The sequence below is a fragment of the Melanerpes formicivorus genome, unplaced genomic scaffold (assembly GCF_026170545.1).
Source record: "Melanerpes formicivorus ecotype bairdi unplaced genomic scaffold, bMelFor1.0.p_v2 SCAF_250, whole genome shotgun sequence".
Taxonomy (NCBI): Eukaryota; Metazoa; Chordata; class Aves; order Piciformes; family Picidae; genus Melanerpes; species Melanerpes formicivorus.
Window position 1 is genome coordinate 69,388 of NW_027142602.1, and position 21,655 is coordinate 91,042.

General features: G+C 58.8%; 1 protein-coding gene across 4 annotated transcripts in view; it reads left to right on the forward strand.

Moving 5' to 3' along the window:
* The window catches only part of KCNC4 (potassium voltage-gated channel subfamily C member 4), a 49,568-nt gene that overhangs the window by 11,904 nt on the left and 16,009 nt on the right, over nucleotides 1-21,655 (forward strand). For 3 of the 4 annotated variants that reach the window (XM_068169948.1, XM_068169949.1, XM_068169946.1), the window contains exons 3-5: nucleotides 447-1,383; nucleotides 6,796-6,981; nucleotides 18,180-19,017. In XM_068169948.1, coding sequence (XP_068026049.1) covers nucleotides 447-1,383; nucleotides 6,796-6,981; nucleotides 18,180-18,316 — 1,260 coding nt within the window. In that variant the 3' untranslated portion in view covers nucleotides 18,317-19,017. Of the gene's footprint in view, nucleotides 1-446; nucleotides 1,384-6,795; nucleotides 6,982-18,179; nucleotides 19,018-21,655 lie in introns of those variants that run through there. The other variant, XM_068169947.1, reaches the window with a different exon arrangement.

Genomic DNA, 21,655 nt, shown 5'->3' on the forward strand with positions numbered 1-21,655 from the left:
TAGGAGAGGCTGACCCAAACCATCTAGGAGAGGCTGACCCAAGCCAGCTAGGAGAGGCTGACCCAAACCAGCTAGGAGAGGCTGACCCAAACCATCTAGGAGAGGCTGACTCAAGCCAGTCAGGAGAGGCTGAGCCAAGCCAGCTAGGAGAGGCTGACCCAAGCCAGTTAGGAGAGGCTGACCCAAACCAGCTAGGAGAGGCTGACCCAAGCCAGCTAGGCGAGGCTGAGCCAAGCCAGCTAGGAGAGGCTGACCCAAGCCAGCTAGGAGAGGCTGACCCAAGCCAGCTAGGCGAGGCTGACCCAAGCCAGCTAGGCGAGGCTGAGCTAAGCCAGCTAGGAGAGGCTGACCCAAGCCAGCTAGGCAAGGCTGAGCTAAGCCCAGCTCCAAGCCCGCCTCCTCCCCCAGCCAGCCCCCCGGCCCTGTGTCGCTCCCCCCTCCCGCAGGTGGTGGCCTTCGCCTCGCTCTTCTTCATCCTGGTCTCCATCACCACCTTCTGCCTGGAGACGCACGAGGCCTTCAACATCGACGTCAACGTGACGGAGACGCTGGTGGTGGGCAACACCACCACGGTGCTGCTGACCCGCAAGGTGGAGACGGAGCCCATCCTCACCTACATCGAGGGGGTCTGCGTCCTCTGGTTCACCCTGGAGTTCCTGGTGCGCGTCGCCTGCTGCCCGGACAAGCTGCTCTTCGTCAAGAACCTGCTCAACATCATTGACTTCGTGGCCATTTTGCCTTTCTACCTGGAGGTGGGGCTCAGCGGCCTCTCCTCCAAAGCCGCCCGGGACGTGCTGGGCTTCCTGCGGGTGGTCCGCTTCGTCCGCATCCTCCGCATCTTCAAGCTGACCCGCCACTTCGTGGGGCTGCGGGTGCTGGGCCACACCCTGCGGGCCAGCACCAACGAGTTCCTCCTCCTCATCATCTTCCTGGCCCTGGGGGTCCTGATTTTCGCCACCATGATCTACTACGCCGAGCGGATCGGCGCCAAGAGCTCCGACCCCCGCGGCGGCGACCACACTCACTTTAAGAACATCCCCATCGGGTTCTGGTGGGCCGTGGTCACCATGACCACCCTGGGTTACGGGGACATGTACCCCAAAACCTGGTCGGGGATGGTGGTGGGGGCCCTCTGCGCCCTGGCCGGGGTGCTGACCATCGCCATGCCCGTGCCGGTCATCGTCAATAACTTTGGGATGTACTACTCGCTGGCCATGGCCAAGCAGAAGCTGCCAAAGAAGAAGAAGAAGCACATCCCCAGGCCTGCCCAGCTGGACTCCCCAACCTTCTGCAAGGCCGAGGAGAACTCCCCCCGGAACAGCGGCCACGGCGACGCCTGCCCCCTGGCCGGGGAGGAGGGGGCGGCCGAGAGGAAGCGCTCAGGTGAGAGCTCAGGGCTGCCGCAGGGGGCAGGGGGGCACCTCCGAGAGCAGCCGGGCAGCACTTGTGGCCCCTTTGAGCCCCTGGGGACTGGGATGTGGCCCTCAGATCTTGGGCTGGTGAGAACTTGGTGCCTCCAAGGCAGCACTTGTGGCCCCTTTGAGCCCCTGGGGACTGGGATGTGGCCCTCAGGTCATGGGTTAGGGAGAATTTGGTTCCTCCAAGGCAATACTTTTGGTCCCTCTGAGCCCCTAGGGACTGGGATGTGGCCCTCAGGTCATGGGTTAGGGAGAATTTGGTTCCTCCAAGGCAGCACCTGTGGCCCCTTTGAGCCCCTGCGGACTGGGATGTGGCCCTCAGACCTTGGGCTGGTGAGAACTTGGAGCCCCCAAGGCAGCACTTTTGGTCTCTTGAGTCACTAGGGACTGGGATGTGGCTCTCAGGTCATGGGCTGGTGAGAACTTGGTGTCTCCAAGGCAGCACTTGTGGCCCCTTTGAGCCCCCAGGGACTGGGATGTGGCCCTCAGGTCATGGGTTAGGGAGAATTTGGTTCCTCCAAGGCAGCACTTGTGGCCCCTTTGAGTCCCTAGGGACTGGGATGTGGCCCTCAGGTCATGGGTTAGGGAGAATTTGGTTTCTCCAAGGCAGCACCTGTGGCCCCTTTGAGCCCCTGGGGACTGGGATGTGGCCCTCAGGTCATGGGTTAGGGAGAATTTGGTTCCTCCAAGGCAGCACTTTTGGTCCCTTTGAGCCCCTAGGGACTGGGATGTGGCCCTCAGGTCATGGGCTGGTGAGAACTTGGTGCCTCCAAGGCAGCACTTGTGGCCCCTTTGAGTCCCTGGGGACTGGGATGTGGCCCTCAGACCTTGGGCTGGTGAGAACTTGGAGCCCCCAAGGCAGCACTTTTGGTCTCTTGAGTCTCTAGGGACTGGGATGTGGCTCTCAGGTCATGGGCTGGTGAGAACTTGGTGCCTCCAAGGCAGCACTTGTGGCCCCTTTGAGCCCCCAGGGACTGGGATGTGGCCCTCAGGTCATGGGCTGGTGAGAACTTGGTGTCTCCAAGGCAATACTTGTGGCCCCTTTGAGCCCCTAGGGATTGGGATGTGGCCCTCAGATCATGGGTTAGGGAGAATTTGGTTCCTCCAAGGCAGCACTTTTGGTCCCTTTGAGTCCCTAGGTCTAGGATGTGGCCCTCAGATCTTGATTTGGTGACATCTTGGTGCCTCCAAGGCAGCACTTGTGGGCCCTTTGAGCCCCTAGGGATTGGGATGTAGCCCTCAGCTCTTGGGTTAGGGAGAACGTGGAGCCTCCAAGGCAATACTTTTGGTCCCTTTGGGCCCCTTGGGACTGGGATGTGGCCCTCAGATCATTGGGTTAGGGAGAATTTGGTGCCTCCAAGGCAGCACTTTTGGTCCTTTGAGCCCCTAAGTCTAGGATGTGGCCCTCAGCTCTTGGGTTAGGGAGAATGTGGAGCCTCCAAGGCAGCACTTTTGGTCTCTTGAGTCTCTAGGGACTGGGATGTGGCCCTCAGATCATGGGTTAGCGACATCTTGATGCCTCCAAGGCAGCACTTTTGGTCTCTTGAGTCCCTAGGGACTGGGATGTGGCTCTCAGATCTTGGGCTGGTGAGAACTTGGAGCCTCCAAGGCAGCACTTTTGGTCTCTTGAGTCTCTAGGGACTGGCATGTGGCCCTCAGATCATGGGTTAGGGAGAACTTGGTGCCTCCAAGGAAACACTTTTGGTCCCTTTTAGTCTCTAAGGACTAGAATGTGGCCTTCAGATCTTGGTTTGGGGAGAATTTGGTTCCTCCAAGGCAACACTTTTGGTCTCTTGAGTCTCTAGGGACTGGGATGTGGCCCTCAGATCATGGGTTAGCGACATCTTGATGCCTCCAAGGCAGCACTTTTGGTCCCTTTGAGTCCTTAGGTCTAGGATGTGGCCCTCAGATGTTGGGCTGGTGAGAACTTGATGCCTCCAAGCAGCACATTGGGTGCCTTGAATCCCTAGGGACTGGGATGTGGCCCTCAGATCATGGGCTGGTGACATCATGGAGCCTCCAAGGGAGCACATTTGGTCCCTTGAATCCCTAGGGACTGGGATGTGGCCTTCAGCTCTTGGGCTGGTGAGAACTTGGTTCAGAAAGGGCCTTTGGGTGGTGTACTGGTGGAGCAGGATGCTGCAGCTCAAGACCTCTCCTTCAGGCAGGGTGGGGAAAGGCCATGTCCTGCTCTGCTAACCCTGCAGAGTCAGCATGCTGTGACTCCAGGAGTCTCTCCCCAGCCCACCATTGACCATTTGGCCAGTACCCATCTTAGCCTGGTGATGCCCTGGGGGTCAGCAAATCCTCTCTGCCCCGAGAGATCCTCCTGGCTCTCTACAGCTCTCTGAAAGGAGGCTGGAGGCAGGTGGGGCTTAGATTCTTCTCCCTAGGATCAGGAACTGGCCTGAAGCTGTGCCAGGGGAGGGTTAGGTTGGAGAGGAGGAAACATTTCCTTGCTGGAGGAGGGGTCAGGGACGGGCAGAGGCTGCCCAGGGAGGTGGTGGAGTCCCCATGCCTGGAGGGGTTGAAGCAAGCTGTGGCCATGGCACTTGGGGCCAAGGTTTGGTGGCCATGGGGGGGTTGGGTTGGGGTTGGCCTGGGTGATCCCAGAGGGCTTTGCCAACCCAAACAACTCTGTGACCCTAAGAGCCCTGGGGAGCAGTGAGAGTCCTGCTCTGGAGGAGCAGTGAGAGTCCTGCTCTAGAGGAGCAGGGCAGCCCCATCCCATCACCCCAGCACCCAGCCAGGAGCTCAGGGCAGAGCTCCCCTGGCACAGCACCTCCTCAGCTGAGGAAGCAGAGCCAGCTGACAGCCAGGTGGCCTTCACTGCTAACCTGAGCACCTCCTGCCTCCTCAGCCTGGATTCTGGAGAGCTCAGTCCCACTAATCAGGTGGGTGGATCCCAAAGACCAGAGCTGGGCTGTTCCTTCCCTGGATTTGCTTTCCCTCAGGATGTGAAACCCTCAGCAGGAGTAAGAGCTGCTCTTGGCTGCTCAGGATTGAGTCCTGGCAGGGTCCTGCTCACCCCAAGGCAGCCTGTCCAGGCTGGGCTCAGTACCTGACTTTGGAGGTCTTGCTCTGGGCCACCTGCAATCTGCTCCCAAACCTGACCATCAGAAGTTCCACCTGAACAGGAGGAGGAACTTCTTCAGTCTAAGCTTGCTGGAGCCCAGGAGCAGGCTGTGAGCAGGTGGTGGAGTCTCCAGCTCTGGAGACATTCAAATCCCAGCTGGATGTCTTCCTGGGTGACCTGCCCAAGGTGACCCTGCTCTGGCAGGGGGGGGATTGGGACTGGATGGTCTCCAGAGGTCCCTTCCAACCCCTTGCTTCTCACACAGTCTAAGCAGCCAGGAAAACACAAACCTCTCCTCCTTCCCATGCCAAAACAGCAGGCAGCCCTCTCCTGCCTGGGCCCTCACACCAGCCTCCAACCTCCCCTGCTCAGCAGCCAGGGTGAACCCACAGCCTACCCTGAGCCACCCAAACCAGCTTCAGCCTCCTTAGTCATAGGACATGGCTCAGGTTTCCTTGTGGGGCCAGGGTGGGGTGGGATGATGGAGCTGCAGAGAGGACCTACCCCTAGCTCTTCTGGAGCCTCCTTGTTTGGTGCCTCCTTTCTGGTGCCTCCTTTCTGCTACCTCCTTTTTGGTGACTCCTTTTTGGTGCCTCCTTTCTGCTACCTCCTTTCTGGTGCCTCCTTTTTGGTACCCCCTTTCTGGTACCTCCTTTCTGGTGCCACCTTTCTGGTCCCTCCTTTCTGCTACCTCCTTTCTGGTGCCTCCTTTTTGGTACCTCCTTTTTGCTACCTCCTTTCTGGTCCCTCCTTTCTAGTGCCTCCTTTCTGGTGCCTCCTTTCTGGTGCCCCCTTTCTGGTCCCTCCTTTCTGGTACCTCCTTTTTGGTGCCCCCTTTCTGGTCCCTCCTTTCTGGTACCTCCTTTTTGATGCCCCCTTTCTGGTGCCTCCTTTCTGGTCCCTCCTTTCTGGTACCTCCTTTTTGATGCCCCCTTTCTGGTACCTCCTTTCTGCTACCTCCTTTCTAGTGCTCCTTTTTGGTCCCTCCTTTCTGGTCCCTCCTTTTTGATGCCTCCTTTCTGGTGCCTGCTTTCTGGTGCCTCCTTTCTAGTGCCTCCTTTCTGCTACCTCCTTTCTGGTGCCCCCTTTCTGGTCCCTCCTTTTTGGTGCCTCCTTTCTGCTACCTCCTTTCTGGTGCCCCCTTTCTGGTCCCTCCTTTCTGGTACCTCCTTTTTGGTGCCCCCTTTCTGGTACCTCCTTTCTGGTGCCACCTTTCTGGTCCTTCTGTTTTGGTACCTCCTTTCTGGTGCCTCCTTTCTGGTACCTCCTTTCTGCTACCTCCTTTCTGGTGCCTCCTTTTTGGTACCTCCTTTTTGGTACCTCCTTTCTGGTGCCTCCTTTCTGGTGCCTCCTTTCTGGTACCCCCTTTCTGGTACCTCCTTTCTGGTGCCACCTTTCTGGTCCCTCCTTTCTGGTACCTCCTTTCTGGTGCCTCCTTTTTGGTACCTCCTTTTTGCTACCTCCTTTTTGCTACCTCCTTTCTGGTCCCTCCTTTCTAGTGCCTCCTTTCTGGTGCCTCCTTTCTGGTGCCTCCTTTTTGGTGCCCCCTTTCTGGTCCCTCCTTTCTGGTCTCTCCTTTCTGGTGCCCCCTTTCTGGTACCTCCTTTCTGGTCCCTCCTTTCTGGTCCCTCCTTTCTGCTACCTCCTTTTTGGTGCCCCCTTTTTGGTGCCCCCCTTTCTGGTCCCTCCTTTCTGGTCCCTCCTTTCTGGTCCCTCCTTTCTGGTGCCTCCTTTCTGGTGCCTGCTTTCTGGTGCCTCCTTTCTAGTGCCTCCTTTCTGCTACCTCCTTTCTGGTGCCCCCTTTCTGGTCCCTCCTTTTTCTGGTACCTCCTTTTTGGTACCCCCTTTCTGGTGCCTCCTTTCTGGTGCCACCTTTTTGATGCCTCCTTTCTGGTGCCTCCTTTCTGGTACCTCCTTTCTGGTGCCTCCTTTCTGGTGCCCCCTTTCTGGTCCCTCCTTTCTGGTCCCTCCTTTCTGCTACCTCCTTTCTGGTACCTCCTTTCTGGTCCCTCCTTTTTGATGCCTTTCTGGTGCCTCCTTTCTTGTTCCTCCTTTCTGGTGCCCCCTTTCTGGCCCCTCCTTTGTTGGTGCCTCCTTTCTTTCTGGTCCCTCCTTTTTGGTGCCTCTTCTTTAAGTGACCCTGCCCTGGCAGGGGGGTGGGTTGGGACTGGATGATTTCCAGAGGTCCCTTCCAACCCCTTGAGTCTTACACAGTCTAAGCAAACCCTTTTGGCCACCCCCCCAAGCACCTCGTCCCCTGGCTTTGGCAACTGCTGATGGGGCTCTGCCACCTTCTTGCAGACTCCAAGCAGAATGGTGAGGCCAACGTGGTGCTGTCAGATGAGGAGCAGCCCCTGTCACCCACTGATGAGGAGAAGAGGCCCATGAGACGCTCCAGCACCCGGGAGAAGAACAAGAAGTCCTCCACCTGCTTCCTGCTGGCCACGGGGGACTTCTCCTGCACAGCAGATGGAGGCATCCAGAAAGGTATGGCTGGAGGTGTGGAGCTGGCCCAGGGGATGGGGAGGGGCAGGGGGAGGTTTGTTGGATCCATCTAAGAGAGAGTTTGTTGGATCCATGCAAGGCAGAGGTTGGTTGGAACCATCCAAGGCAGAGGTTGGTTGGATCAATCCAAGGCAGAGGATGGTTGGATCCATCCAAGGCAGAGGTTGGTTGGATCCATCCAAGAACAAGGTTGGTTGGATCCATCCAAGGCAGAGGTTGGTTGGATCAATCCAAGACAGAGGTTGATTGGATCCATCCAAGGCAGAGGTTGGTTGGATCCATCCAAGACAGAGGTTGGTTGGATCAATCCAAGGCAGAGGTTGGTTGGATCCATCCAAGAACAAGGTTGGTTGGATCCATCCAAGGCAGAGGTTGGTTGGATCAATCCAAGACAGAGGTTGGTTGGATCCATCCAAGGCAGAGCTTGGTTGGAACCATCCCAGAAAGAGGTTGGTTGGATCCATCCAAGGCAGAGGTTGGTTGGAACCATCCAAGAGAGAGTTTTTTGGATCCATCCAAGGCAGAGCTTTTTTGGATCCATCCAAGACAGAGCTTCATCTCCATCTGCCTGCCTGCCTCTTGTCCTCTGCTCCCCAAATCCACCTCTCTTCCTGCCTCTCCATCTGCTTCATCTCTGGCCACCACAGCTCTCTGTGCTTCCTCACTCCCTTTTTGGTTTCTCCTCCCCCAAGTTCTCCTCCTCTGATAGCCACCACCTGGGTGGGCTCTGTGCCCCCATGCTGGCTGCTTGGGGACAGCTCTGTCCCTTTGCTTCCCAGCGTTCCAGCTTCTCCTGCCCCTCCAGATCTTCTCCTTGGGCTTCAGTCACCTATCTCAGGGTGGTGTGAGAGGGACAGCTCTCCTGAAGGCAGTCAGGTTTGCAGTAGGGGAGGGAAAAAACCAATCCAGCAGCTCCTCTCCTCTCCTCTCCTCTCCTCTCCTCTCCTCTCCTCTCCTCTCCTCTCCTCTCCTCTCCTCTCCTCTCCTCTCCTCTCCTCTCCTCTCCGAACCTCTCCTCTCCGAACCTCTCCTCTCCGAACCTCTCCTCTCCGAACCTCTCCTCTCCGAACCTCTCCTCTCCTCTCCGAACCTCTCCGAACCTCTCCTCTCCGAACCTCTCCTCTCCGAACCTCTCCTCTCCTCTCTGAACCTCTCCTCTCTGAACCTCTCCTCTCCTCTCTGAACCTCTCCTCTCCTCTTCTCTCCTCTCTGAACCTCTCCTCTCTGAACCTCTCCTCTCTGAACCTCTCCTCTCCTCTCTGAACCTCTCCTCTCTGAACCTCTCCTCTCTGAACCTCTCCTCTCCTCTCTCAACCTCTCCTCTCCTCTCCTTCCCCTCTCTGAACCTCTCCCTCCCCCTCAGATGCCTCTTGGTGGGGCTGGGTGGAGGGAGCTGCAATGTGTCAAGCTCTGCCTTGCCAAAGCTGCAGGCTGCCAGCAGGGCTCCTCCGGGCTGGGGAAGTGTTGAGAGCTTCCCTACAGGAAACTGTGGGGGAGATGAGTCAAGAAAACACAAACCTCTCCTCCTTCCCATGCCAAAACAACAGGCAGCCCTCTCCTGCCTGGGCCTTCACACCAGCCTCCAACCTCCCTGCCAGCTCTGTGACTCTTGCAAAATCTCCACTCCACCTCTCTGTGAAGCCCAACTGGAGTCAGAGAAGGGCTTGAGCTGGAAGGGACTTTAAGGATCATCCAGCTGCAGCCCCCTTGCCATGGAGCAGGACACCTCCCCCCAGCCCAGGCTGCTCCAAGCCTCATCCAGCCTGGTCTCAAACACTTCCAGGGCTGAGCTGTCCACAGCCTGCCCCCAGGTCCTGCTGCAGGACAAGGTCTCACCAGGACCTCTGGACTTTGGGAGCCCTTCTGCTCCCACAAGCAGCTGAAGTTGGACCTTAGAAGAAACTTCTTCCCTGAAAGGGTTCTCAAAGCCTGGCCCAGGCTGCCCAGGGGGGTGGCTGAATCCCCACCCCTGGAGGGGTTTCAAAGCTGCAGGGCTGTGGTGCTGAGGGCCAGGGCTCAGCCCCAGCCTTGGCAGAGGCAGAGAATGGTTGGCCCTGGATGAGCTGAAAGCTCTTTCCCAACCAAAACCATTCTGTGATTCCATGAGAGAGTTCCACACAGGCTCTGAAGCTGCTGAGCACTTGGCATGGGTTAGGGGAGGTCATGGTTCAGCTCTTGGGGCTTGGCTTTGGCCAACTCTTGGCATGGGTTAGGGGAGGTCATGGTTCAGCTCTTGGGGCTTGGCCTTGGCCAACTCTTGGCATGGGTTAGGGGAGGTCATGGTTCAGCTCTTGAGGCTTGGCTTTGGCCAGCTCTTGGCATGGGTTAGGGGAGGTCATGGTTGAGCTCTTGGGGCTTGGCCTTGGCCAGCTCTTGGCATGGGTTAGTGGAGGTCATGGTTCAGCTCTTGGGGCTTGGCTTTGGCCAGCTCTTGGCATGGGTTAGGGGAGGTCATGGTTCAGCTCTTGGGGCTTGGCTTTGGCCAACTCTTGGCATGGGTTAGAGGAGGTCATGGTTCAGCTCTTGGGGCTTGGCTTTGGCCAACTCTTGGCATGGGTTAGGGGAGGTCATGGTTCATGATTCCTTGGTGAAATGCTCCAGGGTGCTCAGGGCTGGTGGTGAGCAGAGCTGGTCAGAGGGACAAAGCAGCCTCCAGTGCTCCAGCCCAAAGCTGCTGGGAGCCGCAGGGGGAAGCCTCTTCCCCGGCTCCTGGTTTCCCTCCTGCTGAGCCTCTTTGTTCTGGTGCTGGGATGCTGGCAGCTCTGCAAATTGAGATGAGCTTGGTTCTGAGCCCGACTCACTGATGGCCATCTGTCAGATCTTGGGACAGGTACTGATGTCTGCAAGCTGTGGAAATCAGGAGGTGGAGCTGGATCAGGGAAAAGCTGCAGAGCTTGGCATCCATCGTGGCCTGAGCCCAGCTCCAGGGCTTGGTCTTGCTGGGACAGCTCAAACTGAAGAGCTGACCCTGCCCCACCACCCCCTGGCCCTGAGCTGGGCTGCAGTGGCTTCCCTGTTGGTGCTTCCACTGCTGTCACCTTGCTCCTTTCATGGTGGGGATGGCTTCAGACCCCTTCAGCACTCAGATCCTGCTCAGCACTTCCCTGACCTCTGCCCTGCTGGCACCCAGACAGGTTGGCAGGGGGCTGCCTTGCCATCAGGGCCCCTGTCCTCTGCTTGGGTGGAGGGATATGGAGGCAGAGGGGCTCTAGAAAGGGACTCCAGTGCCTCATGCTAGTGGGGCTGATTTCCTCACAGGAAGGGTTCTCAGGCACTGGGACTGGTGGTGGAGTCTTCATCCCTGGAGGTGTTTAGAAGCCCCCCTGGATGTGGTGCTGAGGGCTGTGGCTCAGCAGCAGTGGTGAGGTTGTGAGCTCTGGGTGAGTGTTGGACTGGATGAGCTCAAAGGTCTCTTCCCAAGCTCAAGAGTTCCATGATTCTCTGGTCCAGGGATTGAAACCAGGCTGGGATTTGAAGAGGAGCCCCAGGCAATGGGGTTGAGGGGAGGGAAAGGGATTTGCCTTCTCTGGAGAGCTTCCAACACCCCCTGGGTACTGTGCCCCTGGGCAAGCTGCTGTGGATGCCCTGCTGGAGCCGGGGGGGGGGTGGACTGGATGAGCTCCAGAGCTCTCTTCCAACCCTCACCATGCTGGGGCTCTGTGACAGTCTCCTGGCTGCTCAGCTCAGCTCTTCCAGCACCACTCTGGGCTTGCTTGGCAGAGCCCAGAGCAGCCTGCAGCTGATTTGCACTCTGCTGGTAGCTCAGGACCACGACCTGAGTGGGGGACACTCACAGGAGCAGGCAGCAGGGCTGCTGGGCTGGGGAGGGGGAGCAAGGAGAAGCTCCATGGGGGCAGGGAGAGGAGTGATCAACAAGCACAGGCGTTCCTGGGTGCTGCCACCTGCTCCTGCTACCCTGTCCCCATCTGCTGCTGGCTCACAGCATGTCTGAGCTCACACATGGGCCTGGAGCCACCAGCCTTCGCCTGCCACCATCCACAGGTCCCCAGCAACACCTCCCCATGGCTTACACGTTGCCCCAGCACAGATTCACAGGGGGCATTGGGTTGGAGAGGAGCCTCAAAGGTCACCTGGCTGGAAGGGAGCCTCAAAGGTCATCTTGGTGGAAGAGAGCCTCAAAGATCCCCTGGTTGGAAGGGACCTTCAAAGGTTATCTTGTTGGAAGGGACCCTCAGAGGTCATCCTGTTGGAAGAGAGCCTCAGAGGTCATCCTGTTGGAAGGGAGCCTCAAAGGTCATCTTGGTGGAAGAGAGCCTCAAAGATCCCCTGGTTGGAAGGGACCTTCAAAGGTTATCTTGTTAGAAGGGACCTTCAGAGGTCATCTTGGTGGAAGAGAGCCTCAGAGGTCATCTTGGTGGAAAGGACCCTCAAAGATCTCTTGTTGGAAGGGACCCTTAAAGGTTATCTTGTTGGAAAGGACCTTCAAAGGTCATCTAGGTGGAAGAGAGTCTCAAAGGTCACCTAGTTGGAAGGGACCTTCAAAGATCTCTTCTTGGAAGGGACCCTTAAAGGTTATCTTGTTGGAAAGGACCTTCAAAGGTCATCTAGGTGGAAGAGAGCCTCAGAGGTCACCTGCTTGGAAGGGACCTTCAAAGGTTATCTTGTTGGAAGGGAGCCTCAGAGAGCATCTTGTTGGAAGGGAGCCTCAAAGGTCATCTTGGTGGAAGAGAGCCTCAAAGATCCCCTGGTTGGAAGGGACCTTCAAAGGTTATCTTGTTAGAAGGGACCTTCAGAGGTCATCTTGGTGGAAGAGAGCCTCAGAGGTCATCTTGGTGGAAAGGACCCTCAAAGATCTCTTGTTGGAAGGGACCCTTAAAGGTTATCTTGTTGGAAAGGACCTTCAAAGGTCATCTAGGTGGAAGAGAGCCTCAGAGGTCATCTTGGTGGAAAGGACCCTCAAAGATCTCTTGTTGGAAGAGAGTCTCAAAGGTCACCTGGTTGGAAGGGACCTTCAAAGGTTATCTTGTTAGAAGGGACCCTCAGAGGTCATCCTGTTGGAAGAGAGCCTCAGAGGTCATCTTGGTGGAAAGGACCCTCAAAGATCTCTTGTTGGAAGGGACCCTTAAAAGTCATCTTGGTGGAAGAGAGCCTCAAAGGTCACCTTGTTGGAAGGGACCTTCAAAGATCTCTTGTTGGAAGGTACCCTTAAAGGTCATCTTGTTGGAAGGGAGCCTCAGAGGTCATCTTGTTGGAAGGGACCTTCAAAGTCATCTTGGTGGAAGAGACCTTCAAAGGTCATCTTGGTGGAAGAGAGCCTCAAAGGTCCCCTGGTTGGAAGGGACCTTCAAAGGTTATCTTGTTAGAAGGGACCTTCAAGGATCTCTTGCTGGAAGGGACTCGTAAAGGTCATCTTGTTGGAAGGGATCTTCAAAGTCATCTTGGTAGAAGGGACCCTTAAAGGTCATCTGGTTGGAAGGGACCCTCAGAGGTCACCTGGTTGGAAGCTTCATGGAAAACCATCATGGCTTTGGGGGATAGGGTCCTGAGTTCCTTCCCTGGACTGTGGCTTAGGGTTTAGAACACAAGGAGCAGCTGAGGGACCTGGGGTTGTTGAACCTGGAGAAGAGGAGGCTGAGGAGAGACCTCCTGAAAGGAAGCTGAAGCCAGGCTGGGCTTGGTCTTTTCTCCCAAGGAACAAGGGGCAGGACAAAAGGTTGCACCAGGGGAGGTTCAGGTTGGCCACGAGGATCAGTTTGTTCCCTTCAGGGTGCCCAGGCCTGGCCCAGGCTGCCCAAGGGCAGTGGTGGAGTCCCCATCCCTGGAGGGGTTTGACAGCCCTGGAGCTGTGGTGCTGAGGGCCATGGGGTGGTGGTGCCCTGGCAGTGCTGGGGTAAGGCTAAGACTTGATGAAGCTGAAGACCTTTTCCAGTCTAAATGATTCCATGACCCCACAGACAAACTGATGGAGGAAATGCAAGTGTTTGGCTTGGGGCAGGGATTGCCCTTGGAGTCTCCCTGTGGAGGAGCCCTGGGGCAGCCAAGCATCTTTAGGGAGTGCTGCCCCAAACTGGGATGCTTGAGACCTGATGATGGAAGCCCAGGATGGCTTAGGTTGGAAGGGACCTTAGGGATCATCTGCTCCAACCTCCCCTCCATAGGCAGCAGGGCAGAAGAGGGGATTCTGCCCCTTGACTCTGCTCTGCTGAGACCTCCCCTCCAATCCTGCCTCCAGCTCTGCTGTCCCCAGCAGGAGGAGGACACAGAGCTGCTGGAGTGAGGCCAGAGGGGGCCACAAAGATGCTCCAAGGGCTGGAGCAGCTCTGCTGCGAGGCCAGGCTGAGGGAGCTGGGGTTGTTCAGCCTAATCAAAGCTGGCAGCATGATTCCTCTGCCCATCTCCATCCTTTTACTGTTCAGTGACCTGAGCAGGAGGGCAAAGAGGCCTTGTGAAGTGCTGAACCACTTCAGCAGGTCCTTGCACCCCCAAGGCAGCTTCCAGCAAGCCCTGACCCCATCCCACCTCCCTGCCAGCTTGTTTTGGGGTTGGATTTCTTGGTCACCCCAAGCTTTCAGGGCCAGATTGCATCTCCACTGGTTGCTTCCCATGCCTGTGGCTCAGGGAGGGGTAGGGGAAGTGCAGGAGCTGTCCACAGCAGCTCAGCAATCCCAGGGCAAGAGCAAAGCTTAGCTCAGAGGTGAGCCTGGTGTGGGTTCTGGGGGTTATCTGGGGGGAGCAGAGGAGCTTTGCATCAGCTGCTGGAGGAGGGAGACGTCTCCAGTTGAGGCTGGGGCTCCTCCCCACTCAGGGCTGCTCTTGCTTTTGCTGTGTGGCCTCCTGCCAAGGAGTAAATAAGGAAATTGCTCTTCTCCTCGGGGCCTGAGTCTGTGCCTGCTGCCACTGCAGGAGCTGGAGAAGCTTTGCTGAAGTCAGCAACAGGTTTGGGCAGAGCACCCTCTGGCCCCCTGGACCTGCCTGGGAGCTGGAGGAGCTGTGCCTCCTTGGGGAGCAGGTGGCAACTCCATTGCCTCCGTGCAAGCTGCTGTGGTGGGGCAAGGATTAGGAAAAGATGGGGGGGGTTAAGGATAAAAAAACAGATTGAAAGAGGTCTGGAGCCTCTTCCAGAGGATGAGGCCACCCCTCCAATCCTGGGCTCAGTTTTGGGGCCCCCACTCCAAGAAGGATGTTAGAGCAGGGCCAGAGAAGGGCAATGAAGGTTGGGAAGGGTCTGGAGAGCAGGGCTGGGGAGGAGCAGCTGAGGGAGCTGGGGTTGGTCAGCCTGGAGAAGAGGAGGCTGAGAGGAGAGCTCATTGCTCTGTTCAGCTCCCTGAAAGGAGGCTGGAGCCAGGTGGGAGTTGGCCTCTTCTCCCTAGGACAAGAGGAAATGGCCTTAAATTGCCCGAGGAGCCAGGTGGGGGGTGGCTTCTTCTCCCTAGGACAAGAGGAAATGGCCTTAAGTTGCCCCAGGAGAAGTTCAGCTTGGCCATGAGGAACAATTTCTTCCCCTTGAGGGCTGTCCAGGCCTGGCCCAGGCTGCCCAGGGCAGTGGTGGAGTCTCCATGCCCGGAGGGCTTTGGATGCGGTGCTGAGTGCCACGCTCCGGCGGTGCCCTTGGCAGTGCTGGCTTAAGGCTTGCATTCGGCGACCTTAAAGCTCTCTTCCAACCCAACCCAATGCCGTGATCCCACGCTGCTCAGCATCCCCCGGGGGAGGGGAAGGTGGCGGCGGCGATCGCTGCGATCGCTGCGCCGCGTCCCGTCCCGACCCGAGCCCGGAGGCTCCCGGCCGGCCCGGCCGCCGCCCTCGGCGCCTTCAGAGGCAAGGCCAAGCCGAAGCCGCACCATTAACTCCCCGCAGGACTGCGGGGCTGGCTGCCCGGCTCGGCTCTGCTGTAGAGCCCATCCATCACTTTGTTTTTCTGCTGTCAGGGAGCCTCCTCCCGCCGCCCCTCGCTGCGCACGCAGCCGCTCCGCCGCCTCCGCAGCTCTCCGCTGCCGCCGGGAGCTCTCCGCTGCCCCCCGGGAGCTCTCCGCTGCCCCCCGGGAGCTCCCCGCTGCCCTCCGGGAGCTCTCCGCTGCCCCCCGGGAGCTCCCCGCTGCCCTCCGGGAGCTCTCCGCTGCCCTCCGGGAGCTCCCCGCTGCCCCCCGGGGGCTCTCCGCTGCCCTCCGGGAGGTCTCTCCGCTGCCCCCCGGGAGCTCTCCGCTGCCCCCCGGGAGCTCTCCGCTGCCCTCCGGGGGCTCTCCGCTGCCCTCCGGAGCTGGCCGCCGCGGGAGCTCTTCCCTGCCGCCGGAGCTGTTCGCTGCCCGCGGGCAAGGCAGAGTCCGACGTGGGGGTCGCTCCCATCGGGACGATGCCAGCGGCTGCCGTGGGGCTGGATGGATAGGATAGGATAGGATAGGATAGGATAGGATAGGATAGGATAGGATAGGATAGGATAGGGTAGGATAGGATAGGATAGGATGGGATAGGATAGGGTAGGATTAGGATAGGGTAGGATAGGATAGGGTAGGATTAGGATAGGGTAGGATTAGGATAGGATGGGATAGGATAGGATGGGATAGGATAGGATAGGATAGGATAGGATAGGATAGGATAGGATAGGATAGGGTAGGATAGGATAGGATAGGGTAGGATTAGGATAGGATGGGATAAGATAGGATAGGATGGGGTAGGATAGGATAGGGTAGGATTAGGATAGGATGGAATAGGATAGGATAGGATGGGGTAGGAAAGGATAGGATAGGGTAGGATTAGGATAGGATGGAATAGGATAGGATAGGATGGGGTAGGAAAGGATAGGATAGGGTAGGATTAGGATAGGATAGGATAGGATGGGATAGGATAGGATAGGATAGGATGGGATAGGATGGGATGGGATGGGATGGAATGGAATGGAATGGAATGGAATGGAATAGAATGGAATGGAATGGAATGGAATGGAATGGAATGGAATGGAATGGAATGGAATGGAATGGAATGGAATAGACCAGACCAGGTTGGAAGAGACCTTCAAGAGCATTGTGTCCAACCTATCAACCAATCCAACCCACCTAAACAACTAAACCATGGCCCCAAGCAACCCATCAAGTCTCCTCCTTGTGGCCTTCCGGGGGCTGCAGGAAAGCTGGGGAGGGACTTTGGAGGGTGTGAGGGAGGGATACGACTGGGGGGGATGGAGCAGAGCTAGCAGTGGGGAGATTGAGATTGGCTGTGAGGAAGAAGTTGTTGGCCAGGAGGGTGGTGAGAGCCTGGCCCAGGCTGCCCAGGGAGGTGGTGGAAGCCTCCTGCCTGGAGGTGTTTGCAGCCAGGCTGGAGGTGGCTGTGAGCAAGCTGCTGTGGTGTGAGGTGTCCCTGCCCATGGCAGGGGCTTGGAGCTGGCTGAGCCTTCAGCTCCCTTCCAGCCCTGCCAGCTCTGTGATTCCTGACGTTTAGATGGAACTTCTGATGTTCAACTTGTGTCTCTTTGGGGGGGAAGGGATTGTGAGGGGGGCTCCACGCTCAGAGCAAGAGAAATATTTCCTCTTTAATGCCATTCCTTATGGGAAATCATCAGCACATCTACCTGGGTGACCCAAGGGTCACAAAGATGATCCCAGGGCTGGAGCAGCTCTGCTGGGAGCACAGGCTGAGGGAGCTGGGGCTGTGCAGCCTGGAGAGGAGAAGACTCCAGGGGGACCTCAGAGCTGCCTGCCAGGAGCTGAAGGGATCCTGCAGGAAGGCTGCAGGGCGATTTCCAATGAGGGTGTCTGAAGACAGGACAAGGGGGAAAGGTTTGAAGCTGAGGCAGAGCAGGGTTAGAGTGGAGCTGAGGAAGAAGTTCTTCAGCACCAGGGTGGTGAGACTCTGGCAGAGGCTGCCCAGGGAGGCTGTGGATTCCTTCTCCATGGGGGTGTTCAAGGCCAGGCTGGATGAGACCTTGAGCAACCTGGGCTAGTTGAGAGGCCTCTTTGACCACGGCAGGGAAGTTAGGGTAGATGATCAGCTGGCTGAACATGAGCCAGCAGTGTGCCCAGGCAGCCAAGAAGGCCAAGGGCAGCCTGGCCTGCAGCAGGCAGAGTGTGGCCAGCAGGAGCAGGGAGCTCATCCTGCCCTGTGCTCAGCACTGCTGAGGCCACACCTGGAGTCCTGTGGCCAGCTCTGGGCTCCTCAGGTCAGGAAAGAGGTTGAGCTGCTGGAAGGTGTCCAGAGAAGGGCAACAAAGCTGGGGAGGGGTCTGGGGCACAGCCCTGGGAGGAGAGGCTGAGGGAGCTGGGGTTGCTTAGCCTGCAGAAGAGGAGGCTCAGGGGAGACCTTCTTGCTCTCTGCAACTCCCTGCAGGGAGGTTGGAGCCAGGTGGGGGTTGGGCTCTTCTGCCAGGCACCCAGCAGCAGAACAAGAGGACACAGTCTCAAGCTGTGCCCGGGGAGGTTCAGGCTGGAGGTGTGGAGAAAGTTCTTCCCAGCAAGAGAGATTGGCCCTGGGGCTGTGCTGCCCAGGGAGGTGGTGGAGTCCCCATCCCTGGGGCTGTTCAGGAGGGGCTTGGATGTGGCCCTTGGAGCCAGGGTTTAGCTGTCAGGAGGTGCTGGGGGACAGCTTGGACTTGCTGATCCCTGAGGTCTTTTCCTACCGCTTTGATTCTCTGATTCTATCTCCGAGGTCCCTTCCACCCTCAGGCAGTCTCTGCCTCGCTGGTACCTGCTCCTCTCCAGGCAGGAAGGTGTCAGCAGCAGCTTGCTGCTCCAGCTGGCTTCAGAACCGGAGCTGTGGGAATAGCTCCTTCCCAATCCCATCTTTGTTTGAGTGCTGCTGCTTCCCTCCCTCCTCCTCCCTCCCTTTGCTTCAGCCCACGAACTTCCCAGACTCATTCCTCATCCACAGCAATTTGGGAAGCAAAACCCAATGCCCCCTCCCCCCTTCCCTCCCCCTCCCCCCGCTTTCCTCCCCCCCCCTCCACCTCCAGACCAATTTGCTCTCCCAATATTGACTCTGGAGTCCTGGATTCAGCCAGCACTGCTCAGCTGGATGAGGGGGAAAGGAGGGGAAGCTCTGGAGGATCATCAGGAGTTTGGTTGCCCTCCAAAAGCCTTCCTTGAATTCCTTTGTGAGGGGGGGTGGAATTGGGGGGGGGGAGGGGGTTGGGGGGAGGTGGGGGCTGGGTGGTGCTCACTTTGGGGGCTCTTAGGTTCTCCAAGCAAGTGGGGAGGAGGCTGCTGGGCTCTAACCTCTCCCTTTTCTCCCCCAAGGCTATGGAAAATCCCGAAGCCTGAGCAGCATAGATGGTGTGGCAGGACCCCCGCTGGGCCTGGCCCCCCTCCCCTCCCGCTGCAGCTCCCCCTGCCCTCTGCAGCAGCCCTGCTCTCCCGTCCCCTCCATCCTCTAGCCTGCCTCCTGGCTCAGCCACCCTGCTTTGGCTCTCTCTTGGCGCTCCTGCCCCCCCCCCACCGCCCCCACCAGGCTGTTGGCTCCCAGAGCAGCCCCAGCTGGGACCTCTCCAAGCCCGGGGAGCAGGTTCTGACCTCCCACAGTGACAGAGCCGGGGGGGATGGAGCAGAGCTAGCAGTGGGGAGATGGAGATTGGCTGTGAGGGAGAAGTTGTTGGCCAGGAGGGTGGTGAGAGCCTGGCCCAGGCTGCCCAGGGAGGTGGTGGAAGCCTCCTGCCTGGAGGTGTTTGCAGCCAGGCTGGAGGTGGCTGTGAGCAACCTGCTGTGGTGTGAGGTGTCCCTGCCCATGGCAGGGGCTTGGAGCTGGCTGAGCCTTGAGCTCCCTCCCAGCCCTGACAGCTCTGTGACTCTTGCAAAATCTCCACCTCATCTTGGTGTCCTCACCCTGGCCCAGCTCCAGGCAGCCTCTTGCTGCTTTTTCTTGCCAGCCTCTTCCCTTGCTGATTCCAATCCCTCTAAGTGCACCCCTGGCTGATCCCAGCCCTGAGGCAGTGATGCTGTCCCCAGCCCTCCCCGTGGGGCTTTCTGCCCATCTCCCCTCTCAGTTCCATGGCCCCAGGGCTGTCTGGGTGCCTCCCACCCACCTTGGCCTTTCCTTGGCTTCAGCAATGAAGGGAAAGAGCCCAAAATGCTCTTGGAGATGGGGGAGAGGGGGATGGGGAGATGGGGGAGAGGGGGATGGGGAGATGGGGGAGGGGGATGTGGAGTGGGGATTTAGGTTAGGAAGAAGCTCTCCCCCAGGAGGGTGGTGAGAGCCTGGCCCAGGCTGCCCAGGGAGGTGGTGGAAGCCTCCTGCCTGGAGGTGTTTGCAGCCAGGCTGGAGGTGGCTGTGAGCAAGCTGCTGTGGTGTGAGGTGTCCCTGCCCATGGCAGGGGCTTGGAGCTGGCTGAGCCTTCAGCTCCCTTCCAGCCCTGCCAGTCCTCTGGTTCTGTGATCTCCTCCAGCCCAAGGCTGCCTCCATGCTCCCTGCTCCTTGCCTGCTTCTGCAGGACCCATAAGGTCTCCACTGAAGCTGTCTCCTGGCCACCTGGCTGGGACAATCCCTGGAGCTAGGTAGGGTTTATTCTCTTCCCCCTCCACCCCCCCATGCCTTTTGCCTCAAACCCTTCTCCCATCCCAACCCAGCTGGGCCAGCACCCAGCAGAATGTGGTTGCCACCTGGGGGGTCGAGGCCCTCCCTCCTTCCCCTGGGGCTGCTTGCAGTGGGGCTGAAGGGTGGTGGAGCTGCAAGGAGGAGGCTGCTGACTCCTGCAGCATCCTGCTGGAAGTGGCTGAGTTCCTGGCATGTGAGGGCTTCTCTCTTTCTCTTCTCCTGTTGGAAGAACAGCCTCAAGCTTCTGGAGGCATCAGATGAATAAACCTCTGTTCCCTGCCCAGCAGTGGCTTCCCCTCTGGTTCTGTGCCTCTTTCTGTCCAGCTCCTGCTGATTGCCTGCACCCTGCTGCTTCTCTGTCTCTTTGGGTTCTACACTTTGGTCACAGCAACCCCAGGAGAGAGGGGCAGAGGCCAAGGGCAGGAGATTGAACACAGCCAAGTGCCAGGGGCTGCACTTTGGCCACAGCAACCCCAGGCAGTGCCACAGGCTGGGGGCAGAGTGGCTGAGAGCAGCCAGGCAGAGAGGGACCTGGGGGGAGTGGTGGAGAGCAGCTGAACAGGAGGCAGCAGTGTGCCCAGGGGGCCAAGAAGGCCAAGGGCAGCCTGGCCTGCAGCAGGAAGAGTGTGGCCAGCAGGAGCAGGGAGCTCATCCTGCCCTGTGCTCAGCACTGCTGAGGCCACACCTGGAGTCCTGTGGCCAGCTCTGGGCTCCTCAGGTCAGGAAAGAGGTTGAGCTGCTGGAAGGTGTCCAGAGAAGGGCAACAAAGCTGGGGAGGGGTCTGGGGCACAGCCCTGGGAGGAGAGGCTGAGGGAGCTGGGGTTGCTTAGCCTGCAGAAGAGGAGGCTCAGGGGAGACCTTCTTGCTCTCTGCAACTCCCTGCAGGGAGGTTGGAGCCAGGTGGGGGTTGGGCTCTTCTCCCAGGCAAGCAGAACAAGAGGACACAGTCTCAAGCTGTGCCAGGGGAGGTTCAGGCTGGAGGTGAGGAGAAAGTTCTTCCCAGCCAGAGAGATTGGCCCTGGGGCTGTGCTGCCCAGGGAGGTGGTGGAGTCCCCATCCCTGGAGGTGTTCAAGAGGGGCTTGGAGGTGGCCCTTGGAGCCATGGTTTAGCTGTCAGGAGGTGCTGGGGGAGAGCTTGGACTTGCTGAGCTCTGAGGTCTGTTCCAGCCTGGTTGGTTCTATGACTCTCTGGAGGCCCTGGGCTCTGAGGCTCCCACAGATGGCTGAAGGGCCTCCCCCAGCCTCACTCCCCCCACCCCCTGGATCTGAGGGATGAGGCTGTTGGGTTTCACTCCTTGCAGAGCTGCTGGGTGAGGGAGGAGGAATTCACAGAGGCACAGGAATGGGTTGGGTTGGAAGGGACCTTGAAAGGCCATCCAGGCCTCCTGGGCTTGGTGTGATTTGTCACAGCACAGAGGAGCTCAGCTCCCCCCTGGGGCTGCTCAGCTCCCCTCTGGGGCTGCTCAGCTCCCCTCTGGGGCTGCTCAGCTCCCCTCTGGGGCTGCTCTGCTCCTCTCTGGGGCTGCTCAGCTCCCCTCTGGGGATGCTCTGCTCCCCTCTGGGGCTGCTCAGCTCCCTTCTGGGGCTGCTCAGCTCCCCTCTGGGGCTGCCCAGCTCCCCTCTGGGGCTGCTCAGCTCCTCTCTGGTGCTGCTCTGCTCCCCTCTGGGGCTGCTCTGCTCCCCTCTGGGGCTGCTCAGCTCCCCTCTGGGGCTGCTCTGCTCCCCTCTGGGGCTGCTCAGCTCCCCTCTGGGACTGCTCAGCTCCCCTCTGGGGCTGCCCAGCTCCCCTCTGGGGCTGCTCAGCTCCCCTCTGGGGCTGCTCTGCTCCTCTCTGGGGCTGCTCAGCTCCCCTCTGGGGCTGCTCTGTTCCCCTCTGGGGCTGCTCAGCTCCCCTCTGGGGCTGCCCAGCTCCCCTCTGGGGCTGCTCTGCTCCTCTCTGGGGCTGCTCAGCTCCCCTCTGGGGCTGCTCTGCTCCCCTCTGGCGCTGCTCTGCTCCCCTCTGGGGCTGCTCAGCTCCCCTCTGGGGCTGCTCAGCTCCCTTCTGGGGCTGCTCTGCTCCCCTCTGGGGCTGCTCAGCTCCCCTCTGGTGCTGCTCAGCTCCCCTCTGGGGCTGCTCTGCTCCCCTCTGGGGCTGCTCAGCTCCCTTCTGGGGCTGCTCTGCCCCCTTCTGGGGCTGCTCAGCTCC